The sequence below is a fragment of the Bufo bufo genome, chromosome 1 (genome assembly GCF_905171765.1).
Source record: "Bufo bufo chromosome 1, aBufBuf1.1, whole genome shotgun sequence".
Classification (NCBI taxonomy): domain Eukaryota; kingdom Metazoa; phylum Chordata; class Amphibia; order Anura; family Bufonidae; genus Bufo; species Bufo bufo.
This window is the reverse complement of record NC_053389.1, coordinates 842,104,886-842,128,388: the sequence shown is the minus strand read 5'-3', so window position 1 is coordinate 842,128,388 and position 23,503 is coordinate 842,104,886. Positions and strand designations below refer to the sequence as shown.

The window sequence follows — 23,503 nt, the reverse complement described above, 5'->3', positions numbered from 1 at the left end:
GGGCAGGCTCATAGCTCCCTTCTGTCTGTATCACCCTGCAGGGGGAGGGGCAGGCTCATAGCTCTCCTGTGTCTGTATCACCCTGCAGGAGGAGGGGCAGGCTCATAGCTCTCTTCTGTCTGTATCACCCTGCAGGGGGAGGGGCAGGCTCATAGCTCTCCTCTGTCTGTATCACCCTGCAGGAGGAGGGGCAGGCTCATAGCTCTCTTCTGTCTGTATCACCCTGCAGGGGGAGGGGCAGGCTCATAGCTCTCTTCTGTATGTATCACACTGCAGGAGGAGGGGCAGGCTCATAGCTCTCCTCTGTCTGTATCACCCTGCAGGAGGAGGGGCAGGCTCATAGCTCTCTTCTGTATGTATCACCCTGCAGGAGGAGGGGCAGGCTCATAGCTCTCTTCTGTCTGTATCACCCTGCAGGAGGAGGGGCAGGCTCATAGCTCTCCTCTGTCTGTATCACCCTGCAGGAGGAGGGGCAGGCTCATAGCTCTCTTCTGTCTGTATCACCCTGCAGGAGGAGGGGCAGGCTCATAACTCTCTTCTGTCTGTATCACCCTGCAGGAGGAGGGGCAGGCTCATAGCTCTCTTCTGTCTGTATCACCCTGCAGGGGGAGGGGCAGGCTCATAGCTCTCCTCTGTCTGTATCACCCTGCAGGAGGAGGGGCAGGCTCATAGCTCTCTTCTGTCTGTATCACCCTGCAGGAGGAGGGGCAGGCTCAGAGCTCTCTTCTGTCTGTATCACCCTGCAGGAGGAGGGGCAGGCTCATAGCTCCCTTCTGTCTGTATCACCCTGCAGGGGGCAGGCTCATAGAATTAGAATAGGACAGGCGTTAATGTTGTCTCTGTTTTCTTACAGGTCTTGGATGGGCTCTAATATTCTCACCATCGATGGCCACGGTGACCTGCCACTTTTCACGCCGGCGGTCCTTAGCTACAGGATTTGTGCTGACTGGGGTTGGCATCTTCTCGTTTGCCCTGACACCCCTCCTCCAGTACCTCGTAGAGGAGTATTCCTGGCGGGGGGCCATGCTCTTGCTTTCTGGAATGGCCCTCCATTCTGTGCCATGTGGGGCTCTGCTTCCACCCTCCAGTGAGGCTCCTCCGGACACATCCCGCTCCTTTCTCTGGGGCTGGGAACTTCTCTGGAACTGGACTTTCCTACGGTACTGCCTCGCTGTAACTCTGATCAACACCGGTTACTTTGTGCCCTTTGCTCACCTGGTTGCTCATATGCAGATGAAAGGCATTGGAGACCGTCAGGCCGCCTTCCTAATGGCTCTTGTAGGGGTTTCAGATGTTGCTGGCCGCTTGTTTGGTGGTTGGCTGTCTGATCTCAGCCCAAAACGTACATTACATCTGCTGAGCCTGTGGACTGGGCTGAGCGCTATGACGATCGGCCTGCTCCCCCTAGCGGTTAAGGCTGTGGAGATGGGTGCTGCTGCAATTGCATTTGGTTTCTGTGCTGGGGCACTGACTCCTGGGGTATTCTCTGCCCTCCCTTGGGTAGTAGGGGCAGAGAAGGTTCTTCCTGCTCTGGGACTGCTGCAGATGTTGGAGAGCGTGGGAGGACTGCTTGGACCTCCAATTTCAGGTGAGTGACCGGTCTCTTTAGACCTATGAGTTATCAGCACAGATGGAGAACATTGCTTATCTCCAGCCTTATTATGGAGGTCTGAGAGTCAGCAGATAGAGTGCACGAGGGCCATAGGTCATTGAGACAGTGAGGAGCTCGCAGGCTGGAAGAGACAGGGGGGGGGTTAGCGATCAGTGCACCCCTATACACACTGGATATATTCGGCACAATAAAGCCAAGAAATAGCCAATTCAAGTAGTTCAGTAGAAGATCCCATGATGGACCTCACTGTCTAGGGTGGCTGGGTGTAAAATGCCACAAGAGTGCTGAGACACATAAGAAACAGCACCCAGAGGGCCACGCCATGTACAAAGAGGGTGGTCCGATGTTAGAGGTGACCTCAATCTGTATGTCTTGTGAGAGTCCTGGGTCACTCATTAAAAGTCTTGTCCCTGTTTCCAGAGGACCATGATGTACATACCAAAAGCAGACTAAACATAAAGGTTTATTAAGAGGACTATGATACATAAGAGTAAGGCTTCAGGACATGGCACAGGCAGCTAAGGAGTCCACGAGGTCCTCCTGACCAGATCTAAGGTCACCACTCTCCCCAGGCTGCTGCATAATGGAGGTGCTCACTCTTTCTTTCAGGTTGGCTGTGTGATCTGACCGGAGACTTCTCCTTGTCTTTTCTTATCACTGGCTCCTTCCTCCTTCTTGGAGCACTCATCATCCTCACTTTGCCTGGAATCTGCTGCAAGACCAGGAAGTCCAGGCCTATACATCACGTGCCACCAGCCAAACCTAACGGGACTCTAGCCAGTGGCCGTTCTGATTGCTCGGGGGAACAGCCTTTGGACTTAGGCTACAGAACAGAAGCCGATGTGCTGTCTTCTCATCCTTGGCCACCAATGGAAGAAAGAGCAGGACACAACAAGCTCCAAGGAGATCAGAGCAGTCAAGAAAAGCAGGGGTGTCTGCAGGAGGCCACGGCTGCCAGAATGCCACTGTCTGTGGAAAAACTGCTGGAGTATCACAGCTCATCCCCTGTGACGATACTGCAACTTTCCTCCAATGGAGTACTATGACGGCCAAAATAAAAAGTCTATTTATTAGTACAGTGCCTGGCGCTCATGATCCTCCCCCAAGGCCTCCTTTAGAGCGTACTCAGTCTTGGGTCACAGCTTCTCCGGGATAGCTTCTCTGGAGCATCTGAAGCCATCAGAGAGAAATCCCGAAATATATCCTGATAGGTTTCATCCCCTGTATAGTAGAATAAACAGAATGAGAGGATTAAGGAACGTGCAATCAACGTGATGTAGAAGAGTAGAAGAGGGTTGGGGTCATGGAGGAGCAGAATGCAGGAGACAGGACAATGAAAGAGAATGGAGACACGAGCAGCTTAAACATAACAGAACAAGACCAGATCCCTTCCTGCAGGTCTGATATAGCAGTAGGGCAGTATTTGGGAATCTGGTTCTAACAGGAACATATCCCTCCACATGGATAACAGAAGCAGATCCTTCTATACCGGTATAACAGGATCATATCCCTCCACATAGGTAACAGGAGCAGATCATTCTATACCGGTATAACAGGATCATATCCCTCCACATAGGTAACAGGAGCAGATCCTTCTATACCGGTATAACAGGATCATATCCCTCCACATGGATAACAGGAGCAGATCCCCAGATCCTTCTATACCGGTATAACAGGATCATATCCCTCCATACAGATAACAGAAGCAGATCCTTCTATACCGGTATAACAGGATCATATCCCTCCACATGGATAACAGAAGCAGATCCCCAGATCCTTCTATACCGGTATAACAGGATCATATCCCTCCACATGGATAACAGAAGCAGATCCCCAGATCCTTCTATACCGGTATAACAGGAACATATCCCTCCACATGGATAACAGGAGCAGATCCCCAGATCCTTCTATACTGGTATAACAGGAACATATCCCTCCACATAGGTAACAGGAGCAGATCCTTCTATACCGGTATAACAGGATCATATCCCTCCACATGGATAACAGGAGCAGATCCTTCTATACCGGTATAACAGGATCATATCCCTCCACATGGATAACAGGAGCAGATCCCCAGATCCTTCTATACCGGTATAACAGGATCATATCCCTCCACATGGATAACAGAAGCAGATCCCCAGATCCTTCTATACCGGTATAACAGGAACATATCCCTCCACATGGATAACAGGAGCAGATCCTTCTATACCGGTATAACAGGATCATATCCCTCCATACAGATAACAGAAGCAGATCCTTCTATACCGGTATAACAGGAACATATCCCTCCATAATGATAACAGGAGCAGATCCTTATATACACCGGTATAACAGGATCATATTCTTCCATACAGATAACCTCAGCAGATCCTTCTATACCGGTATAACAGGATCATATCCCTCCACATGGATAACAGAAGCAGATCCCCAGATCCTTCTATACCGATATAACAGGAACATATCCCTCCACATAGATAACAAGATCAGATTGCCAGATCCTTCTATACCGATATAACAGGACCATATCCCTCCACATAGGTAATGGAAACAGATCCTCAAATCCTTCTATACTGGTATAACTAGAATATATCCCTCCACACAGATAATGGAAACAGATCCCAAGATTCTTCTATACTGTTATAACAGGAACATATCCCTCCATCTAGATAATGGGAGCAGATCTCCAGATCCTTCTATAAATGGTATAACTGGAACATATCCCTCCACATAGATAACATCAACAGATCCTTATATACTGGTTTAACAGAAACACATCCCTCCACATAGATAAACGGAGAAGATCCCCAAATCCTTCCATACTTATGTATTTACTGTTCACATGAAATCTTTTTTTAATGTAAGACACTTCTTTAGTAATCCACACCTGTTATTACATGTGTTTTTTATAACAAGATTTTCTGGGTAGATATATATCTAGCTCTGTCTTTAGGGATCCTGGGATCTGAACTTGTTATATTTGTATGCTGTTTGGTCCTATTACAGTTGCAAGAAAAAGTATGTGAACCCTTTGGAATTATATGGATTTCTGCACAAATTGGTCATAAAATGTGATCTGATCTCCATCTAAGTCACAACAATAGACAATCACAGTCTGCTTAAACTAATATGGTCACATTTAACTCTTTGTGTGTTGTTTTTATTGAACGCACCATGTAAACATTCACAGTGCAGGTGGAAAAAGTATGTGAACCCTTGGATTTAATAACTGGTTGAACCTCCTTTGGCAGCAATAACTTCCACCAAACGTTTCCTGTAGTTGCAGATCAGACGTGCACAACGGTCAGGAGTAATTCTTCACCATTCCTCTTTACAGAACTGTTTCAGTTCAGCAATATTCTTGGGATGTCTGGTGTGAATCTCTTTCTTGAGGTCATGCCACAGCATCTCCATCGGGTTGAGGTCCGGACGCTGACTGGGCCACTCCAGAAGGCGGATTTTCTTCTGTTTAAGCCATTCTGTTGATTTACTTCTATGCTTTGGGTCGTTGTCCTGTTGCAGCACCCATCTTCTGTTGAGCTTCAGCTGGTGGACAGATGGCCTTAAGTTCTCCTGCAAGATGTCTTGATAAACTTGGGAATTAATTTTTCCTTCGATGATAACAATCCTTCCAGACCCTGACGCAGCAAAGCAGCCCCAAACCATGATGCCCCCACCACCATACTTCACAGTTGGGATGAGGTTTTGAGGTTGGTGTGCTGTGCCTCTTTTTCTCCACACATAGTGTTGTGTGTTTCTTCCAAACAACTCCACTTTGCTTTCATCTGTCCACAGAATATTTTGCCAGTACTGTTGTGGAACATCCAGGTGCTCTTGTGCAATCTGTAAACGTGCAGCAATGGTTTTTTGGACAGCAGTGGCTTCCTCTGTGGTATCCTCCCATGAAATCCATTCTTGTTTAGTGTTTTACGTATCGTAGATTCGCTAACAGGGATGTTAGCATATGCCAGAGACTTTTGTAAGTCTTTAGCTGACACTCTAGGATTCTTCTTCGCCTCATTGAGCAGTCTGCGCTGTGCTCTTGCAGTCATCTTTACAGGACGGCCACTCCTAGGGAGAGTAGCAGCAGTGCTGAACTTTCTCCATTTATAGACAATTTGTCCTCCCGTGGACTGATGGACAGCAAGGCTTTTGGAGATACTTTTATAACCCTTTCCAGCTTTATGCAAGTCAACAATTCTTAATCGTAGGTCTTCTGAGAGCTCTTTTGTGCGAGGCATCATTCACATCAGGCAATGCTTCTTGTGAAAAGCAAACCCAGAACTGGTGTGTGTTTCTTATAGGGCAGGGCAGCTGTAACCAACACCTCCGATCTCATCTCATTGATTGGACTCCAGTTGGCTGACACCTCACTCCAATTAGCTCTTGGAGATGTCATTAGTCTAGGGGTTCACATACTTTTTATTGAACACACCATGTAAACATTCACAGTGCAGGTGGAAAAAGTATGTGAACCCCTAGACTAATGACATCTCCAAGAGCTAATTGGAGTGAGGTGTCAGCCAACTGGAGTCCAATCAATGAGATGAGATCGGAGGTGTTGGTTACAGCTGCCCTGCCCTATAGAAAACACACACCAGTTCTGGGTTTGCTTTTCACAAGAAGCATTGCCTGATGTGAATGATGCCTCACACAAAAGAGCTCTCAGAAGAGCTACGATTAAGAATTGTTGACTTGCATAAAGCTGGAAAGGGTTATAAAAGTATCTCCAAAAGCCTTGCTGTTCATCAGTCCACGGTAAGACAAATAGTCTATAAATGGAGAAAGTTCAGCACTGCTGCTACTCTCCCTAGGAGTGGCCGTCCTGTAAAGATGACTGCAAGAGCACAGCGCAGACTGCTCAATGAGGTGAAGAAGAATCCTAGAGTGTCAGCTAAAGACTTACAGAAGTCTCTGGCATATGCTAACATCCCTGTTAGTGAATCTACGATACGTAAAACACTAAACAAGAATGGATTTCATGGGAGGATACCACAGAGGAAGCCACTGCTGTCCAAAAAACCATTGCTGCACGTTTACAGTTTGCACAAGAGCACCTGGATGTTCCACAGCAGTACTGGCAAAATATTCTGTGGACAGATGAAACCAAAGTTGAGTTGTTTGGAAGAAACACACAACACTATGTGTGGAGAAAAAGAGGCACAGCACACCAACATCAAAACCTCATCCCAACTGTGAAGTATGGTGGTGGGGGCATCATGGTCTGGGGCTGCTTTGCTGCGTCAGGGCATGGACGGATTGCTATCATCGAAGGAAAAATGAATTCCCAAGTTTATCAAGACATTTTGCAGGAGAACTTAAGGCCATCTGTCCACCAGCTGAAGCTCAACAGAAGATGGGTGTTGCAACAGGACAACGACCCAAAGCATAGAAGTAAATCAACAACAGAATGGGTTAAACAGAAGAAAATCCGCCTTCTGGAGTGGCCCAGTCAGAGTCCTGACCTCAACCCGATTGAGATGCTGTGGCATGACCTCAAGAAAGCGATTTACACCCGACATCCCAAGAATATTGCTGAACTGAACCAGTTCTGTAAAGAGGAATGGTGAAGAATTACTCCTGACCGTTGTGCACGTCTGATCTGCAACTACAGGAAACGTTTGGTGGAAGTTATTGCTGCCAAAGGAGGTTCAACCAGTCATTAAATCCAAGGGTTCACATACTTTTTCCACCTGCACTGTGAATGTTTACATGGTCTGTTCAGTAAAAACATGGTAACATTTAACTCTGTGTGTTATTAGTTTAAGCCGACTGTGATTGTCTATTGTTGTGACTGAGATGAAGATCAGATCACATTTTATGACCAATTTGTGCAGAAATCCAGATCATTCCAAAGGGTTCACATACTTTTTCTTGCAACTGTACATCATGAGTGATCTATGACAAGATTGTAAATAGAGAATTAGGAATGTCCAGGCATTTTTCAATTTCCCTAAGAAAAATATCCCGAATTCGGAGGATCTTATGAGTAGACATATACATGAAGCTTTCATGAATATAAAAATACTGGAACGTCTACTCATAACAGAAATGCGGGATTTATGGGAAGTAGCAGCATTAGAAAAATATCTGGACAGTGATACTATACCGAAGGGCTTTAAAATATATAAACCCCTAGCAGGGGATGTTGGAAATATGGAGACCCTAAATGAATGGAATGAACTATTCCATAATTTCTCTAGAACAGCCATATCTTTTATCATTGAAAAAAGAAGAACGGGGCTAATTAATATTAATCAAGAGATAATCCATTTATTTGAAGCACTGAGACCTTATAGAGATCACCCAGAAATGATTAAAATGTCAAAATCCATAAAAATGCGCATTAAAATAAGAGAAAATTATCAAAAAAAAAAAAAAAAATTTGAAAGAGACGCAGCCATAGAAGAAGGCGATAGTACGTACTATAGAAATATATGGCACGATTGATGAAACAGACATGGACAAGACCTCCCCCTAGAGGAAACCTCCGTCTATAACACCACTATAGAGAAGGAGAGTAAAGAGGATGGCATAATACGTGGAATCACCAATACAGAAATAATTATACGGACAAATGTAGAAATAGGACCCACACAGGTTTTCAACAGATATGAGATTTTGAATCAAGTAGATATAGAAGAGGAGGATAGTGTCATGAATTTAGAAGGGACTGATGTGCAAGAAGGCGAAAATAATAATAAAATATAAAAACCTGAAGAGCAACGATATTAATAAAAATCATCAAAAAGCCACCTATAGTGCGATCGTCCAAAGAGGAACCACGAAAAATAAAAAAGATACCCCAAAATCATCTAGAACTGCAAATCAATCAAGGAAAGACAATGAAACTAAAAATATTTATAGAAAAACAGTGAAAAGGGATTTTTATAAGGTAAAAACATCAAGAGAGTTACACAGAGAGGAAGGAGGGGGAGAGGACTATCAAAAATAATGAAAATAATAAAAAGAAACCAGGAATATGAGAGACAGGTTTATGGTATATATCATTTAAGTAAGTACACCTTGAAAAGAGGAGAATTGGAATTGTTACAAAAAGGTCTAAAATTCGCTCCCTCAGCAAAATTTTGTCCCTTTGATGCCTTTATTGGCATAAAAAAATTTCTACGGAACCTAGCTTTAAAAAAAATACTTTTTAAAACAAGCACAGATAAATAGAGATACGTCTGATAATATAAATAAAAATAAAAATCCGAAGATCATATATAAAACACAGAAAAATAAAAGTAGAAATAAAAAACATAAATATGGATAGGGATCACACGGGGAACCAGGTACCTCTAGATGATGGTAATTTTATACAAACAGGCCTGAAGCCGATATCCAAATTTAACCCCCTAAGTGAATATTCGGAAGCAATTAACACTTTCCAAACCCTAGTTATTAGGGATTTAAGGAGAATTAACCCGAAAAAGGGTAAATATATACAAAACCTAACGATGGAAGAGAAGAGGGGTATTAAAACATTATAAATGAACAATGACATAGTTATAAGACCAGCGGACCAGGGGGGAGGGATTGTAATCTTAGATCGGGATGCCTACCACAAGGAATCCCAGAGATTACTTATGGATAAAAAAAAAGCATACTAAAAACTCCCCTTTGACCCAACCTATCAATATAAGAATAAATTAAACAAACTAATCAGAAAAGGGAGTATTGTCAATCAAAGAAGCATCCTTTATTAACAACCACAATCCTAGGATCCCAACTTTTTATTATCTCCCAAAAATTCATAAGTGCAAAACAAATCCTCCGGGGAGACCAATAATATCTGGAACTGAAAGCCTCACCGCCAATCTATCTAAATATGTAGACGTCCTCCTACAGGAACGGGCACGACAAGTTCCAGCATACCTCAAAGATACGAAGCACATGTTACAATTACTTAAGGATATTCAATGGCAGGACGACGATATTATAGGCACTCTAGACGTCACCTCATTATATACGGTCATAGAAAACACCAAAGGAAGAGAGGCCACTGAATATTTTTGGGGGAAAAAAAACAGATGCGAGAAGAACAAATACTCTTCGTAGGGGAATGCATTACTTTTATTTTAACCCACAACTATTTTAAATATGAAAATGAGTTTTATTTACAGACGTGGGGTACCGCGATGGGGACTAGGTTCGTGCCCAGTTTCACTAATTTATATATGGGCAGGTGGGAGGAAGACGCCATATTCTCCCAAGAAACTTTGGGCGCGAGCCTGGTCCTCTGGAAAAGGTTTGACGACAAAAGGGGATGATATTTCTCTGGGAAAAATAAATAATTGAATTAAAAACTATTTTTATCTACATTTCACCCCAAACTGGAGTAGTCACCAAATACATTTTTTAGACCTTACTATTTTTATTGAGGATGGCCAGATACTCACCAAGTCTTATCAGAAACCTACTGATGCAAATAGTTTTATCCCGTTGACTAGTTGTCCTCTGCCGATTTGGCTCACCAATATCCCCTGCAGCCAATGTATTAGGCTGCGGAGGAATTGTAGCCATTTAGAACACTTTGATGAGGAAGCGTATGAACTACACAAAAAATGTATGGAAAAAGGCTATGCAGCCAGCAGACTAAAGTCCATGAAGGAAGATGTGAAGAAGATGGTTAAAACACAAAATCCATTAAAAGAGGATGGAGACAAGGAGGGAAAAGAGACCTTTAGAGTCCCAATAATAACCAAATTTAGCCAAAAGAAAGGGCTATTTAAGAGGATTGTGAGAAAACACTAGGATATCCTTAAACAAGACAAGATGATAGGTGAAAGGATACCCCCACACCCAATCTTCACCTTGAGAAAAGCACAGAATTTGGCCAATCTAGTGGCCCCCATCATAAGATAAATAAAGAAAAGAGAGAGGCTCATAAAAGAGGGTTTTTTCCGTGTAAAATGTGCAATAACTGCAGGGCAACAAAAAATAAAAACAACATTAAAGAAATTAGGGTTGGTCCAGATGTACATAAAATCATTGATAACATTACGTGTAATACAAAAGGGGTAATCTACTATATACAATGTCCCTGCGATACAATATACATAGGCCGTACGAAAAGAGCATTGCAAACCAGAATGGGGGAACATGTTAAAAATATAAAGAAAGAATACAACGGCCACCCCCCCCCCCCCCCCCCCCCCCATCACGTCACCATATGGAACAACACGGAGGCGTTTTTTATGGTTCAATTTTTGCAGGGATTGAAAGAGTGGTAAGAGACCAAAGAGGGGGAGATTTTATTAAGAAAATGTCGCGCAGTGAAAGCAAATGGATTTATAAGTTGAACAGCTTGGCCCCAAAAGGGTTAAATCAAGAAATCTAATTGTTTGCTTTCTATTAAAACATCTACATTTGATGAAGTGTTGGATAATGGAGTAGCACCAGCCTCATGTGGGGGCTATTATGGGAGCGCTAACACCATCGTCCATCCCTGACCAAGAAACACGACTGTTTCGAAACGCGTTGGGTCTTTTTTGTTCCTTGAAGGCAACCGTACTTGGAGAGATGTATGGCTCACTGGCTATTTAGTGTCCTGACCAGCGCGGGGCCCCTATTAACCCTTTTCTTCCTTTATTAAGATAATGTTTGTGAGCCCAGGCAGGGAGCTCACACGGAGCAGCAGCAGCAGCAGAGTGTTATCAGGGTCGTAAAGACATAAGGAGTAGCCTTTAGCAGCGCAGGGGTTACGTTTGCAGGATCGGATCCTGTTATTTCTAAGAGGAGGGATCTGGTCCTGTTATTTCTAAGAGGAGGGATCTGGTCCGGTTATTTCTAAGAGGAGGGATCTGGTCCTGTTATTTCTAAGAGGAGGGATCTGGTCCGGTTATTTCTAAGAGGAGGGATCTGGTCCGGTTATTTCTAAGAGGAGGGATCTGGTCCGGTTATTTCTAAGAGGAGGGATCTGATCCTGTTATTTCTAAGGGGAGGGACCTGGTCCTGTTATTTCTAAGGGAAGGGACCTGGTCCTGTTATTTCTAAGGGAAGGGACCTGGTCCTGTTATTTCTAAGAGGAGGGATCTGATCCTGTTATTTCTAAGAGGAGGGATCTGGCCCTGTTATTTCTAAGAGGAGGGACCTGGTCCTGTTATTTCTAAGAGGAGGGATCTGATCCTGTTGTTATTTCTAAGGGGAGGGACCTGATCCTGTTATTTCTAAGGGGAGGGACCTGGTCCTGTTATTTCTAAGGGGAGGGACCTGGTCCTGTTATTTCTAAGGGGAGGGACCTGGTCCTGTTATATCTAAGGGGAGGGACCTGGTCCTGTTATTTCTAAGGGGAGGGATCTGATCCTGTTATTTCTAAGGGGAGGGACCTGATCCTGTTATTTCTAAGGGGAGGGACCTGGTCCTGCTATTTCTAAGGGGAGGGACCTGGTCCTGCTATTTCTAAGGGGAGGGACCTGGTCCTGTTATTTCTAAGGGGAGGGACCTGGTCCTGTTATTTCTAAGGGGAGGGACCTGGTCCTGTTATTTCTAAGTGGAGGGACCTGGCCCTGTTATTTCTAAGGGGAGGGACCTGGTCCTGCTATTTCTAAGGGGAGGGACCTGGTCCTGTTATTTCTAAGGGGAGGGACCTGGTCCTGTTATTTCTAAGGGGAGGGACCTGGTCCTGTTATTTCTAAGAGGAGGGACCTGATCCTGTTATTTCTAAGTAGAGGGACCTGGTCCTGTTATTTCTAAGGGGAGGGACCTGGTCCTGTTATTTCTAAGAGGAGGGACCTGATCCTGTTATTTCTAAGTAGAGGGACCTGGTCCTGTTATCTCTAAGTAGAGGGACCTGGTCCTGTTATCTCTAAGTAGAGGGATCTGATCATGTGATTTCTAAGTAGAGGGACCTGATCCTGTTATTTCTAAGAGGAGGAATCTGATCCTGTTATTTCTAAGAGGAGGGATCTGATCCTGTTATTTCTAAGAGGAGGGATCTGATCCTGTTATTTCTAAGAGGAGGGATCTGATCCTGTTATTTCTAAGATGAGGGATCTGGTCCTGTTATTAGGGTTAGGAGTTAGTGGAGGGATCTGATCATGTGATTTCTAAGTAGAGGGATCTGATCCTGTTATTTCTAAGAGGATGGATCTGGTCCTGCTATATATCTATAGTCAGATCTGTAGATATGCTCATTATATCTGTATTGAAGAATCTGAGGATCTTCCTATGTATTATCTGTATGGAGGAATCTGGAGATCCCAGTCAGTGGCTCGGTAGATGACAGCTCTCTCACTCCCTCAGAAAATGGCAGATAACACTCTCACCTGATTGTCCAAGTGCAATATCCGCTTCCCTCATCTTGACCAATCGCAGCCTTAGAAAGAGAGTAAATAATTATTAAAATGTAACCAGACATGAGATCTACACACCTTATGAGAGGTTGTCACAGCCCCGCCCCCTGATGATGACATCACTGATATAATGACCTGTGATCAGACATGAGATCACACACCTTATACTACAGGAACATCTATTACTGCTGACAACCTGCCTGTATATCCTGTCTGAGAGGTAGTCACAGCCCCGCCCCCTGCTGATGACATCACTGATATAATGACATGTGATCAGACATGTGATCCACACCTTATACTACAGGAACATCTATTACTGCTGACAACCTGCCTGTATATCCTGTCTGAGAGGTAATCACAGCCCCGCCCCCTGCTGATGACATCACTGATATACAGACATGAGATCAGACATGAGATCATACACCTTATACTACAGGAACATCTATTACTGCTGACAACCTGCCTGTATATCCTGTCTGAGAGGTAGTCACAGCCCCGCCCCCTGCTGATGACATCACTGATATAATGACATGTGATCAGACATGAGATCACACACCTTATACTACAGGAACATCCATTACTGCTGACAACCTGCCTGTATATCCTGTCTGAGATGTAGTCACAGCCCCGCCCCCTGCTGATGACATCACTGATATAATGACATGTGATCAGACATGAGATCACACACCTTATACTACAGGAACATCTATTACTGCTGACAACCTGCCTGTATATCCTGTCTGAGAGGTAATCACAGCCCCGCCCCCTGCTGATGACATCACTGATATACTGACATGTGATCAGACATGAGATCCACACCTTATACTACAGGAACATCTATTACTGCTGACAACCTGCCTGTATATCCTGTCTGAGAGGTAGTCACAGCCCCGCCCCCTGCTGATGACATCACTGATATAATGACATGTGATCAGACATGAGATCATACACCTTATACTACAGGAACATCTATTACTGCTGACAACCTGCCTGTGTATCCTGTCTGAGAGGTAGTCACAGCCCCGCCCCCTGCTGATGACATCACTGATATACTGACATGTGATCAGACATGAGATCACACACCTTATACTACAGGAACATCTATTACTGCTGACAACCTGCCTGTATATCCTGTCTGAGAGGTTGTCACAGCCCCGCCCCCTGCTGATGACATCACTGATATAATGACATGAGATCACACACCTTATACTACAGGAACATCTATTACTGCTGACAACCTGCCTGTATATCCTGTCTGAGAGGTTGTCACAGCCCCGCCCCCTGCTGATGACATCACTGATATAATGACATGTGATCAGACATGAGATCACACACCTTATACTACAGGAACATCTATTACTGCTGACAACCTGCCTGTATATCCTGTCTGAGAGGTAGTCACAGCCCCGCCCCCTGCTGATGACATCACTGATATAATGACATGTGATCAGACATGAGATCACACACCTTATACTACAGGAACATCTATTACTGCTGACAACCTGCCTGTAAATCATGTCTGAGAGGTAGTCACAGCCCCGCCCCCTGCTGATGACATCACTGATATAATGACATGTGATCAGACATGAGATCACACACCTTATACTACAGGAACATCTATTACTGCTGACAACCTGCCTGTATATCCTGTCTGAGAGGTAGTCACAGCCCCGCCCCCTGCTGATGACATCACTGATATAATGACATGTGATCAGACATGAGATCACACACCTTATACTACAGGAACATCTATTACTGCTGACAACCTGCCTGTATATCCTGTCTGAGAGGTAGTCACAGCCCCGCCCCCTGCTGATGACATCACTGATATAATGACATGTGATCAGACATGAGATCACACACCTTATACTACAGGAACATCTATTACTGCTGACAACCTGCCTGTATATCCTGTCTGAGAGGTAGTCACAGCCCCGCCCCCTGCTGATGACATCACTGATATAATGACATGTGATCAGACATGAGATCACACCCCTTATACTACAGGAACATCTATTACTGCTGACAACCTGCCTGTATATCCTGTCTGAGAGGTAGTCACAGCCCCACCCCCTGCTGATGACATCACTGATATAATGACATGTGATCAGACATGAGATCACACACCTTATACTACAGGAACATCTATTACTGCTGACAACCTGCCTGTATATCCTGTCTGAGAGGTAGTCACAGCGCCGCCCCCTGCTGATGACATCACTGATATAATGACATGTGATCAGACATGAGATCACACACCTTATACTACAGGAACATCTATTACTGCTGACAACCTGCCTGTATATCCTGTCTGAGAGGTAGTCACAGCCCCGCCCCCTGCTGATGACATCACTGATATAATGACATGTGATCAGACATGAGATCACACACCTTATACTACAGGAACATCTATTACTGCTGACAACCTGCCTGTATATCCTGTCTGAGAGGTAGTCACAGCCCCGCCCCCTGCTGATGACATCACTGATATAATGACATGTGATCAGACATGAGATCACACACCTTATACTACAGGAACATCTATTACTGCTGACAACCTGCCTGTATATCCTGTCTGAGAGGTAGTCACAGCCCCGCCTCCTGCTGATGACATCACTGATATACTGACATGTGATCAGACATGAGATCACACACCTTATACTACAGGAACATCTATTACTGCTGACAACCTGCCTGTATATCCTGTCTGAGAGGTAGTCACAGCCCCGCCCCCTGCTGATGACATCACTGATATAATGACGTGATCAGACATGAGATCACACACCTTATACTACAGGAACATCTATTACTGCTGACAACCTGCCTGTATATCCTGTCTGAGAGGTAGTCACAGCCCCGCCCCCTGCTGATGACATCACTGATATAATGACATGTGATCAGACATGAGATCACACACCTTATACTATATGAACATCTATTACTGCTGACAACCTGCCTGTATATCATGTCTGAGAGGTAGTCACAGCCCCGCCCCCCTGCTGATGACATCACTGATATACTGACATGTGATCAGACATGAGATCCACACCTTATACTGTAACTACAGGGACATCTATTACTGCTGACAACCTGCCTGTATATCCTGTCTGAGAGGTTGTCACAGCCCCGCCCCCTGCTGATGACATCACTGATATAATGACATGTGATCAGACATGAGATCACACCCCTTATACTACAGGAACATCTATTACTGCTGACAACCTGCCTGTATATCCTGTCTGAGAGGTAGTCACAGCCCCGCCCCCTACTGATGACATCACTGATATAATGACATGTGATCAGACATGAGGTCACACACCATATACTACAGGAACATCTATTACTGCTGACAACCTGCCTGTATATCCTGTCTGAGAGGTAGTCACAGGCCCGCCCCTGCTGATGACATCACTGATATAATGACATGTGATCAGACATGAGATCACACACCTTATACTACAGGAACATCTATTACTGCTGACAACCTGCCTGTATATCCTGTCTGAGAGGTAGTCACAGCCCCGCCCCCTGCTGATGACATCACTGATATAATGACATGTGATCAGACATGAGATCACACTCCTTATACTACAGGAACATCTATTACTGCTGACAACCTGCCTGTATATCATGTCTGAGAGGTAGTCACAGCCCCGCCCCCTGCTGATGACATCACTGATATAATGACATGTGATCAGACATGAGATCACACTCCTTATACTACAGGAACATCTATTACTGCTGACAACCTGCCTGTATATCCTGTCTGAGAGGTTGTCACAGCCCCGCCCCCTGCTGATGACATCACTGATATAATGACATGAGATCAGACATGAGATCACACACCTTATACTACAGGAACATCTATTACTGCTGACAACCTGCCTGTATATCCTGTCTGAGAGGTTGTCACAGCCCCGCCCCCTGCTGATGACATCACTGATATAATGACATGTGATCAGACATGAGATCACACACCTTATACTACAGGAACATCTATTACTGCTGACAACCTGCCTGTATATCCTGTCTGAGAGGTTGTCACAGCCCCGCCCCCTGCTGATGACATCACTGATATAATGACATGTGATCAGACATGAGATCACACTCCTTATACTACAGGAACATCTATTACTGCTGACAACCTGCCTGTATATCCTGTCTGAGAGGTAGTCACAGCCCCGCCCCCTACTGATGACATCACTGATATAATGACATGTGATCAGACATGAGATCACACACCTTATACTACAGGAACATCTATTACTGCTGACAACCTGCCTGTATATCCTGTCTGAGAGGTTGTCACAGCCCCGCCCCCTGCTGATGACATCACTGATATAATGACATGTGATCAGACATGAGATCACACTCCTTATACTACAGGAACATCTATTACTGCTGACAACCTGCCTGTATATCCTGTCTGAGAGGTAGTCACAGCCCCGCCCCCTACTGATGACATCACTGATATAATGACATGTGATCAGACATGAGATCACACACCTTATACTACAGGAACATCTATTACTGCTGACAACCTGCCTGTATATCCTGTCTGAGAGGTAGTCACAGCCCCGCCCCCTGCTGATGACATCACTGATATAATGACATGTGATCAGACATGAGATCACACTCCTTATACTACAGGAACATCTATTACTGCTGACAACCTGCCTGTATATCATGTCTGAGAGGTAGTCACAGCCCCGCCCCCTGCTGATGACATCACTGATATAATGACATGTGATCAGACATGAGATCACACACCTTATACTACAGGAACATCTATTACTGCTGACAACCTGCCTGTATATCCTGTCTGAGAGGTAGTCACAGCCCCGCCCCTGCTGATGACATCACTGATATAATGACATGTGATCAGACATGAGATCACACACCTTATACTACAGGAACATCTATTACTGCTGACAACCTGCCTGTATATCCTGTCTGAGAGGTAGTCACAGCCCCGCCCCTGCTGATGACATCACTGATATAATGACATGTGATCAGACATGAGATCACACACCTTATACTACAGGAACATCTATTACTGCTGACAACCTGCCTGTATATCATGTCTGAGAGGTAGTCACAGCCCCGCCCCCTGCTGATGACATCACTGATATAATGACATGTGATCAGACATGAGATCACACTCCTTATACTACAGGAACATCTATTACTGCTGACAACCTGCCTGTATATCCTGTCTGAGAGGTTGTCACAGCCCCGCCCCCTGCTGATGACATCACTGATATAATGACATGAGATCACACACCTTATACTACAGGAACATCTATTACTGCTGACAACCTGCCTGTATATCCTGTCTGAGAGGTTGTCACAGCCCCGCCCCCTGCTGATGACATCACTGATATAATGACATGTGATCAGACATGAGATCACACTCCTTATACTACAGGAACATCTATTACTGCTGACAACCTGCCTGTATATCCTGTCTGAGAGGTAGTCACAGCCCCGCCCCCTACTGATGACATCACTGATATAATGACATGTGATCAGACATGAGATCACACACCTTATACTACAGGAACATCTATTACTGCTGACAACCTGCCTGTATATCCTGTCCGAGAGGTTGTCACAGCCCCGCCCCCTGCTGATGACATCACTGATATAATGACATGTGATCAGACATGAGATCACACACCTTATACTACAGGAACATCTATTACTGCTGACAACCTGCCTGTAAATCATGTCTGAGAGGTAGTCACAGCCCCGCCCCCTGCTGATGACATCACTGATATAATGACATGAGATCACACACCTTATACTACAGGAACATCTATTACTGCTGACAACCTGCCTGTATATCCTGTCTGAGAGGTTGTCACAGCCCCGCCCCCTGCTGATGACATCACTGATATAATGACATGTGATCAGACATGAGATCACACTCCTTATACTACAGGAACATCTATTACTGCTGACAACCTGCCTGTATATCCTGTCTGAGAGGTAGTCACAGCCCCGCCCCCTACTGATGACATCACTGATATAATGACATGTGATCAGACATGAGATCACACACCTTATACTACAGGAACATCTATTACTGCTGACAACCTGCCTGTATATCCTGTCCGAGAGGTTGTCACAGCCCCGCCCCCTGCTGATGACATCACTGATATAATGACATGTGATCAGACATGAGATCACACACCTTATACTACAGGAACATCTATTACTGCTGACAACCTGCCTGTAAATCATGTCTGAGAGGTAGTCACAGCCCCGCCCCCTGCTGATGACATCACTGATATAATGACATGTGATCAGACATGAGATCACACACCTTATACTACAGGAACATCTATTACTGCTGACAACCTGCCTGTACATCCTGTCTGAGAGGTAGTCACAGCCCCGCCCCCTGCTGATGACATCACTGATATAATGACATGTGATCAGACATGAGATCACACACCTTATACTACAGGAACATCTATTACTGCTGACAACCTGCCTGTATATCATGTCTGAGAGGTAGTCACAGCCCCGCCCCCTGCTGATGACATCACTGATATAATGACATGTGATCAGACATGAGATCACACACCTTATACTACAGGAACATCTATTACTGCTGACAACCTGCCTGTATATCCTGTCTGAGAGGTAGTCACAGCCCCGCCCCCTGCTGATGACATCACTGATATAATGGCATGTGATCAGACATGAGATCACACACCTTATACTACAGGAACATCTATTACTGCTGACAACCTGCCTGTATATCATGTCTGAGAGGTAGTCACAGCCCCGCCCCCTGCTGATGACATCACTGATATAATGACATGTGATCAGACATGAGATCACACACCTTATACTACAGGAACATCTATTACTGCTGACAACCTGCCTGTATATCCTGTCTGAGAGGTAGTCACAGCCCCGCCCCCTGCTGATGACATCACTGATATAATGGCATGTGATCAGACATGAGATCACACACCTTATACTACAGGAACATCTATTACTGCTGACAACCTGCCTGTATATCATGTCTGAGAGGTAGTCACAGCCCCGCCCCTGCTGATGACATCACTGATATAATGACATGTGATCAGACATGAGATCACACACCTTATACTACAGGAACATCTATTACTGCTGACAACCTGCCTGTGTATCCTGTCTGAGAGGTAGTCACAGCCCCGCCCCCTGCTGATGACATCACTGATATACTGACATGTGATCAGACATGAGATCACACACCTTATACTACAGGAACATCTATTACTGCTGACAACCTGCCTGTATTTCCTGTCTGAGAGGTAGTCACAGCCCCGCCCCCTGCTGATGACATCACTGATATAATGACATGTGATCAGACATGAGATCACACACCTTATACTACAGGAACATCTATTACTGCTGACAACCTGCCTGTATGTCCTGTCTGAGAGGTAGTCACAGCCCCGCCCCCTGCTGATGACATCACTGATATAATGACATGTGATCAGACATGAGATCACACACCTTATACTACAGGATCATCTATTACTGCTGACAACCTGCCTGTATATCATGTCTGAGAGGTAGTCACAGCCCCGCCCCTGCTGATGACATCACTGATATTTATTTCGTTTTTCATCCACAATATTTTATAGAGCTGACCCTTTCTGTTACCGTGATTCTCAGGAATCACGGTAAGATAAGATGTTGCCCCTTTGTCCCAGTCTATACTGATATGTGACATATAAACTCACAGCGTCACAATGTCTGCGTTGGCGGCTTCTATGGCAATAGAGAGGACATCTTTTCCATCACTGTCCACAGCATTGATTTCTGCACCCCGCTTCAGGAAGAGACAAGCCAACCTGTGGAATGTGTCAGGAAGGGGTAAGCAGAGAAAGACCAACAAATGACATGGAGCAGATGGAGTACGCCTCACCCTGTATAGCCCTGGAGGGTGGCATGATGAAGGGGACCTCGTCCTTTTCTATCCACTTGATTAACACTTGCCCCATTCTGGAGAAGAAACTCACAGGCAACTAGAGAGTCCTAGAGGTGACAGAAGAAGCATGTGGTGGTGATGAGACAGCTTAGATAGTATACAGTCAAGTGTAGACATGGAGATGCCTTACAGAATGCACGGCTTGTATGAGAGGTGTGCGTCCATCCTCCTCACTGTGCACCCAGTTCACATCTGCACCATGTGCCAAGGCATCAGCCATGGTTGGCAGATGACGATGTTCTGCTGCTCGGTATAAGAGGGCTCCTGGATGGAGGTTCGGCACATCGTGCCCATCACCCATTCCTGGCTTGGAACCTGTGTAGAGGGTTAAAAAATATATATATACACATAGGAGCAGACTCGGCAGAGGGTACTACTACTCTATTCAAAGCATCAAAGGGAAGCCAAAATGTAAAGAGAGACATGGCAATGGAAAGAAGGAAGGACCTGTAGAAGATAGGATAAGAGAATGCCAAATAAATCTGGAGCAGATAGAACAAGAGAAGGATGGAGAGATGAAGAGACAGGGCAAGGCAGAACAAAAGAAAGATCTAGATGAGATAGCACAAGAGAAAGAGATAGTCCTGGTGGAAAAAATACAGAGAGACCAGGAGTGGGTAAAGAGAAAGGCTGAGAGACCAAGAGGGGACAGGGCCAGACAAAGATGGAGAGATCAGGAGGAAATGGGACAATAGAAAGATGATGAGACCTGGAGAAGACAAGTCAAGAGAAAGGCAGAGAGACCAAGAGGAGACAGAACAAGAAAATACAGAGAAACCAGGGGGGAAAAGGTGGGAGAAAGAAAGACTGTGGGTAGACAGTGAAAGAGAAAGACAGAGACCTGGAGGAGACAGGTCAAGAGGAAATCAGAGAGGCCAGGAGGAGACAGGGCAAGAGAAAGACAAAGATCAGGAGGAAATTGGACAAGAGAAAGATGGAGACCTGGAGGAGACAGGTCAAGAGAAAAATCAGAAATGCCTGAAAGGACACAGATCGAGAGAAAGGAGGAAAGACCTGGAGGAGACGGGTCAAGAAATAGGCAGAGAGACCTGGAGAAAACAGGTCAAGAAAAAGGAGAAGAGACCTGGAGGGGACAGGTCAAGAGAAAGGCAGACATACCTGGAGGAGATGGGTCAAGAGAAAGGCAGAGAGACCTGGAGAAAACAGGTCAAGAGAAAGTAGAAGAGACCTGGAGGGGACAGGTCAAGAGAAAGGCAGAGAGACCCAAAAGAGACAGGTCGAGAAAAAAGCAGAGCTACTCAGCGGAGACAGGTCAAGAAAAAAGCTGAGATACTCAGCGGAGACAGGTCAAGAAAAAGGTATATTCACAGAGTACCTTCACCAGTGTAAAATGGAACCTTTACTGATGATCGTTAATCACCCAGATTGTGCCCATAAAAAGGCTGGCGGGAAAAGGAAAGGAAAAATATCTTACCCTCACACACTTGCCCTATCAATCTACAGGCCCTGCCTATCAAAACGGAATGGCCGCCCCGACAGGGGCGATCCCGTGTCAGGAACCTCCTGATAGGCCCTATATGTCCCTGACAAGGGATGGATACCGCCACCCGAGAAGAGACCTATTATGACTACAGTCGAACAGTAATGTCATTGGTCAATACATGTATCAGAAAATAATAAAGTTACAACATAAATGAATAATCTGTTGGGCCTTTTCATAGGTAAATGCATTGATATCCAATTCATTATTGTCAAAATGGATGTTCATTGCCTTTAAGAGCCATGCTCGACTATAGTTGCAATTTTGTATGTCTTGAGTAGGCCAAATTAAGGTCACACAAAGGTTTATACTCTTCAGTGTTATCCTTCTCATGAATGTACCAGTCTGAGAAGAGGCCTCCTTGTTTACTTTAAAATTTATGACGGGCGATAAAGATAAGCTCTATGCAGCTGGTGATAATTACCTATACAATTAGGCATTTATTAATGAAGCAAAATATATGATATGTATGTATTCATTTAATGAGCCTTAGTCCTTACCATAAGACAATCAGTAGGACATATATATATATATATTTGTTTATATTATATTGTTATATGTTACGAAGACAACATGTATCCAGTATATTATATATATTTCTCATTAGAAGAGTGTCTATGAAGATGTGTGTTTTGTAACAATTAATCACATCTTTGGTATGACAGAGGAGGTACTGATATCTCTGTGAGAAAACAAGGGCATTTACGATCCATAAATTAAGTGTGAGAAACATTCAAAAGAGACGCCTAGAGGTCTGTCTCTAATTGCTACAAGTGTCAGAATTAATCCCTATAGCTTTGAATTAAAGCTTCTAAAGGTCAAAATGTATATTCAGACTTACATAAGTTAACCCTTTATACTATGATGCAGATAGCTTATACAGCAGTGCCACCTAGGTACCAGTAGGTGACATTACAACAGTAGCAAAAGTGCATTCTGGGTAAGGTTATGATGTCACATTTTTATCAATGGTCACACCCATCCGACAATGATTGGAAAGATCCAAACTAGGAAGGTGTGTCTAACTGATAAGTTTGGGATCATAAGCCATACACAGGAGGTAGAGAAAAGGAGAAGGAAAGTGAGAAGAAAGGAGAGAGGAG

At 44.6% G+C, this 23,503-nt stretch overlaps 2 protein-coding genes across 11 annotated transcripts in view; one reads left to right on the top strand and one right to left on the bottom strand.

Annotated features, from left to right (window-relative positions):
- The window catches only part of LOC120986730 (monocarboxylate transporter 13-like), a 144,714-nt gene extending 142,029 nt beyond the window's left edge, over positions 1-2,685 (top strand). For all 10 annotated transcript variants that reach the window (XM_040415442.1, XM_040415436.1, XM_040415439.1 and 7 more), the window contains 2 exons: positions 854-1,588; positions 2,222-2,685. In XM_040415442.1, coding sequence (XP_040271376.1) covers positions 854-1,588; positions 2,222-2,658 — 1,172 coding nt within the window. In that variant the 3' untranslated portion in view covers positions 2,659-2,685. The remainder of the gene's footprint in view (positions 1-853; positions 1,589-2,221) is intronic.
- Positions 2,686-2,697: 12 nt separating this feature from the next.
- Positions 2,698-23,503, bottom strand: part of ACAP1 (ArfGAP with coiled-coil, ankyrin repeat and PH domains 1) — a 106,935-nt gene continuing 86,129 nt past the window's right edge. Inside the window, exons 18-22 of the mRNA XM_040415434.1 lie at positions 21,030-21,214; positions 20,837-20,946; positions 20,652-20,762; positions 12,880-12,929; positions 2,698-2,833 (exon numbers count right to left, since the gene is read on the bottom strand). Coding sequence (XP_040271368.1) covers positions 2,727-2,833; positions 12,880-12,929; positions 20,652-20,762; positions 20,837-20,946; positions 21,030-21,214 — 563 coding nt within the window. The 3' untranslated portion in view covers positions 2,698-2,726. The remainder of the gene's footprint in view (positions 2,834-12,879; positions 12,930-20,651; positions 20,763-20,836; positions 20,947-21,029; positions 21,215-23,503) is intronic.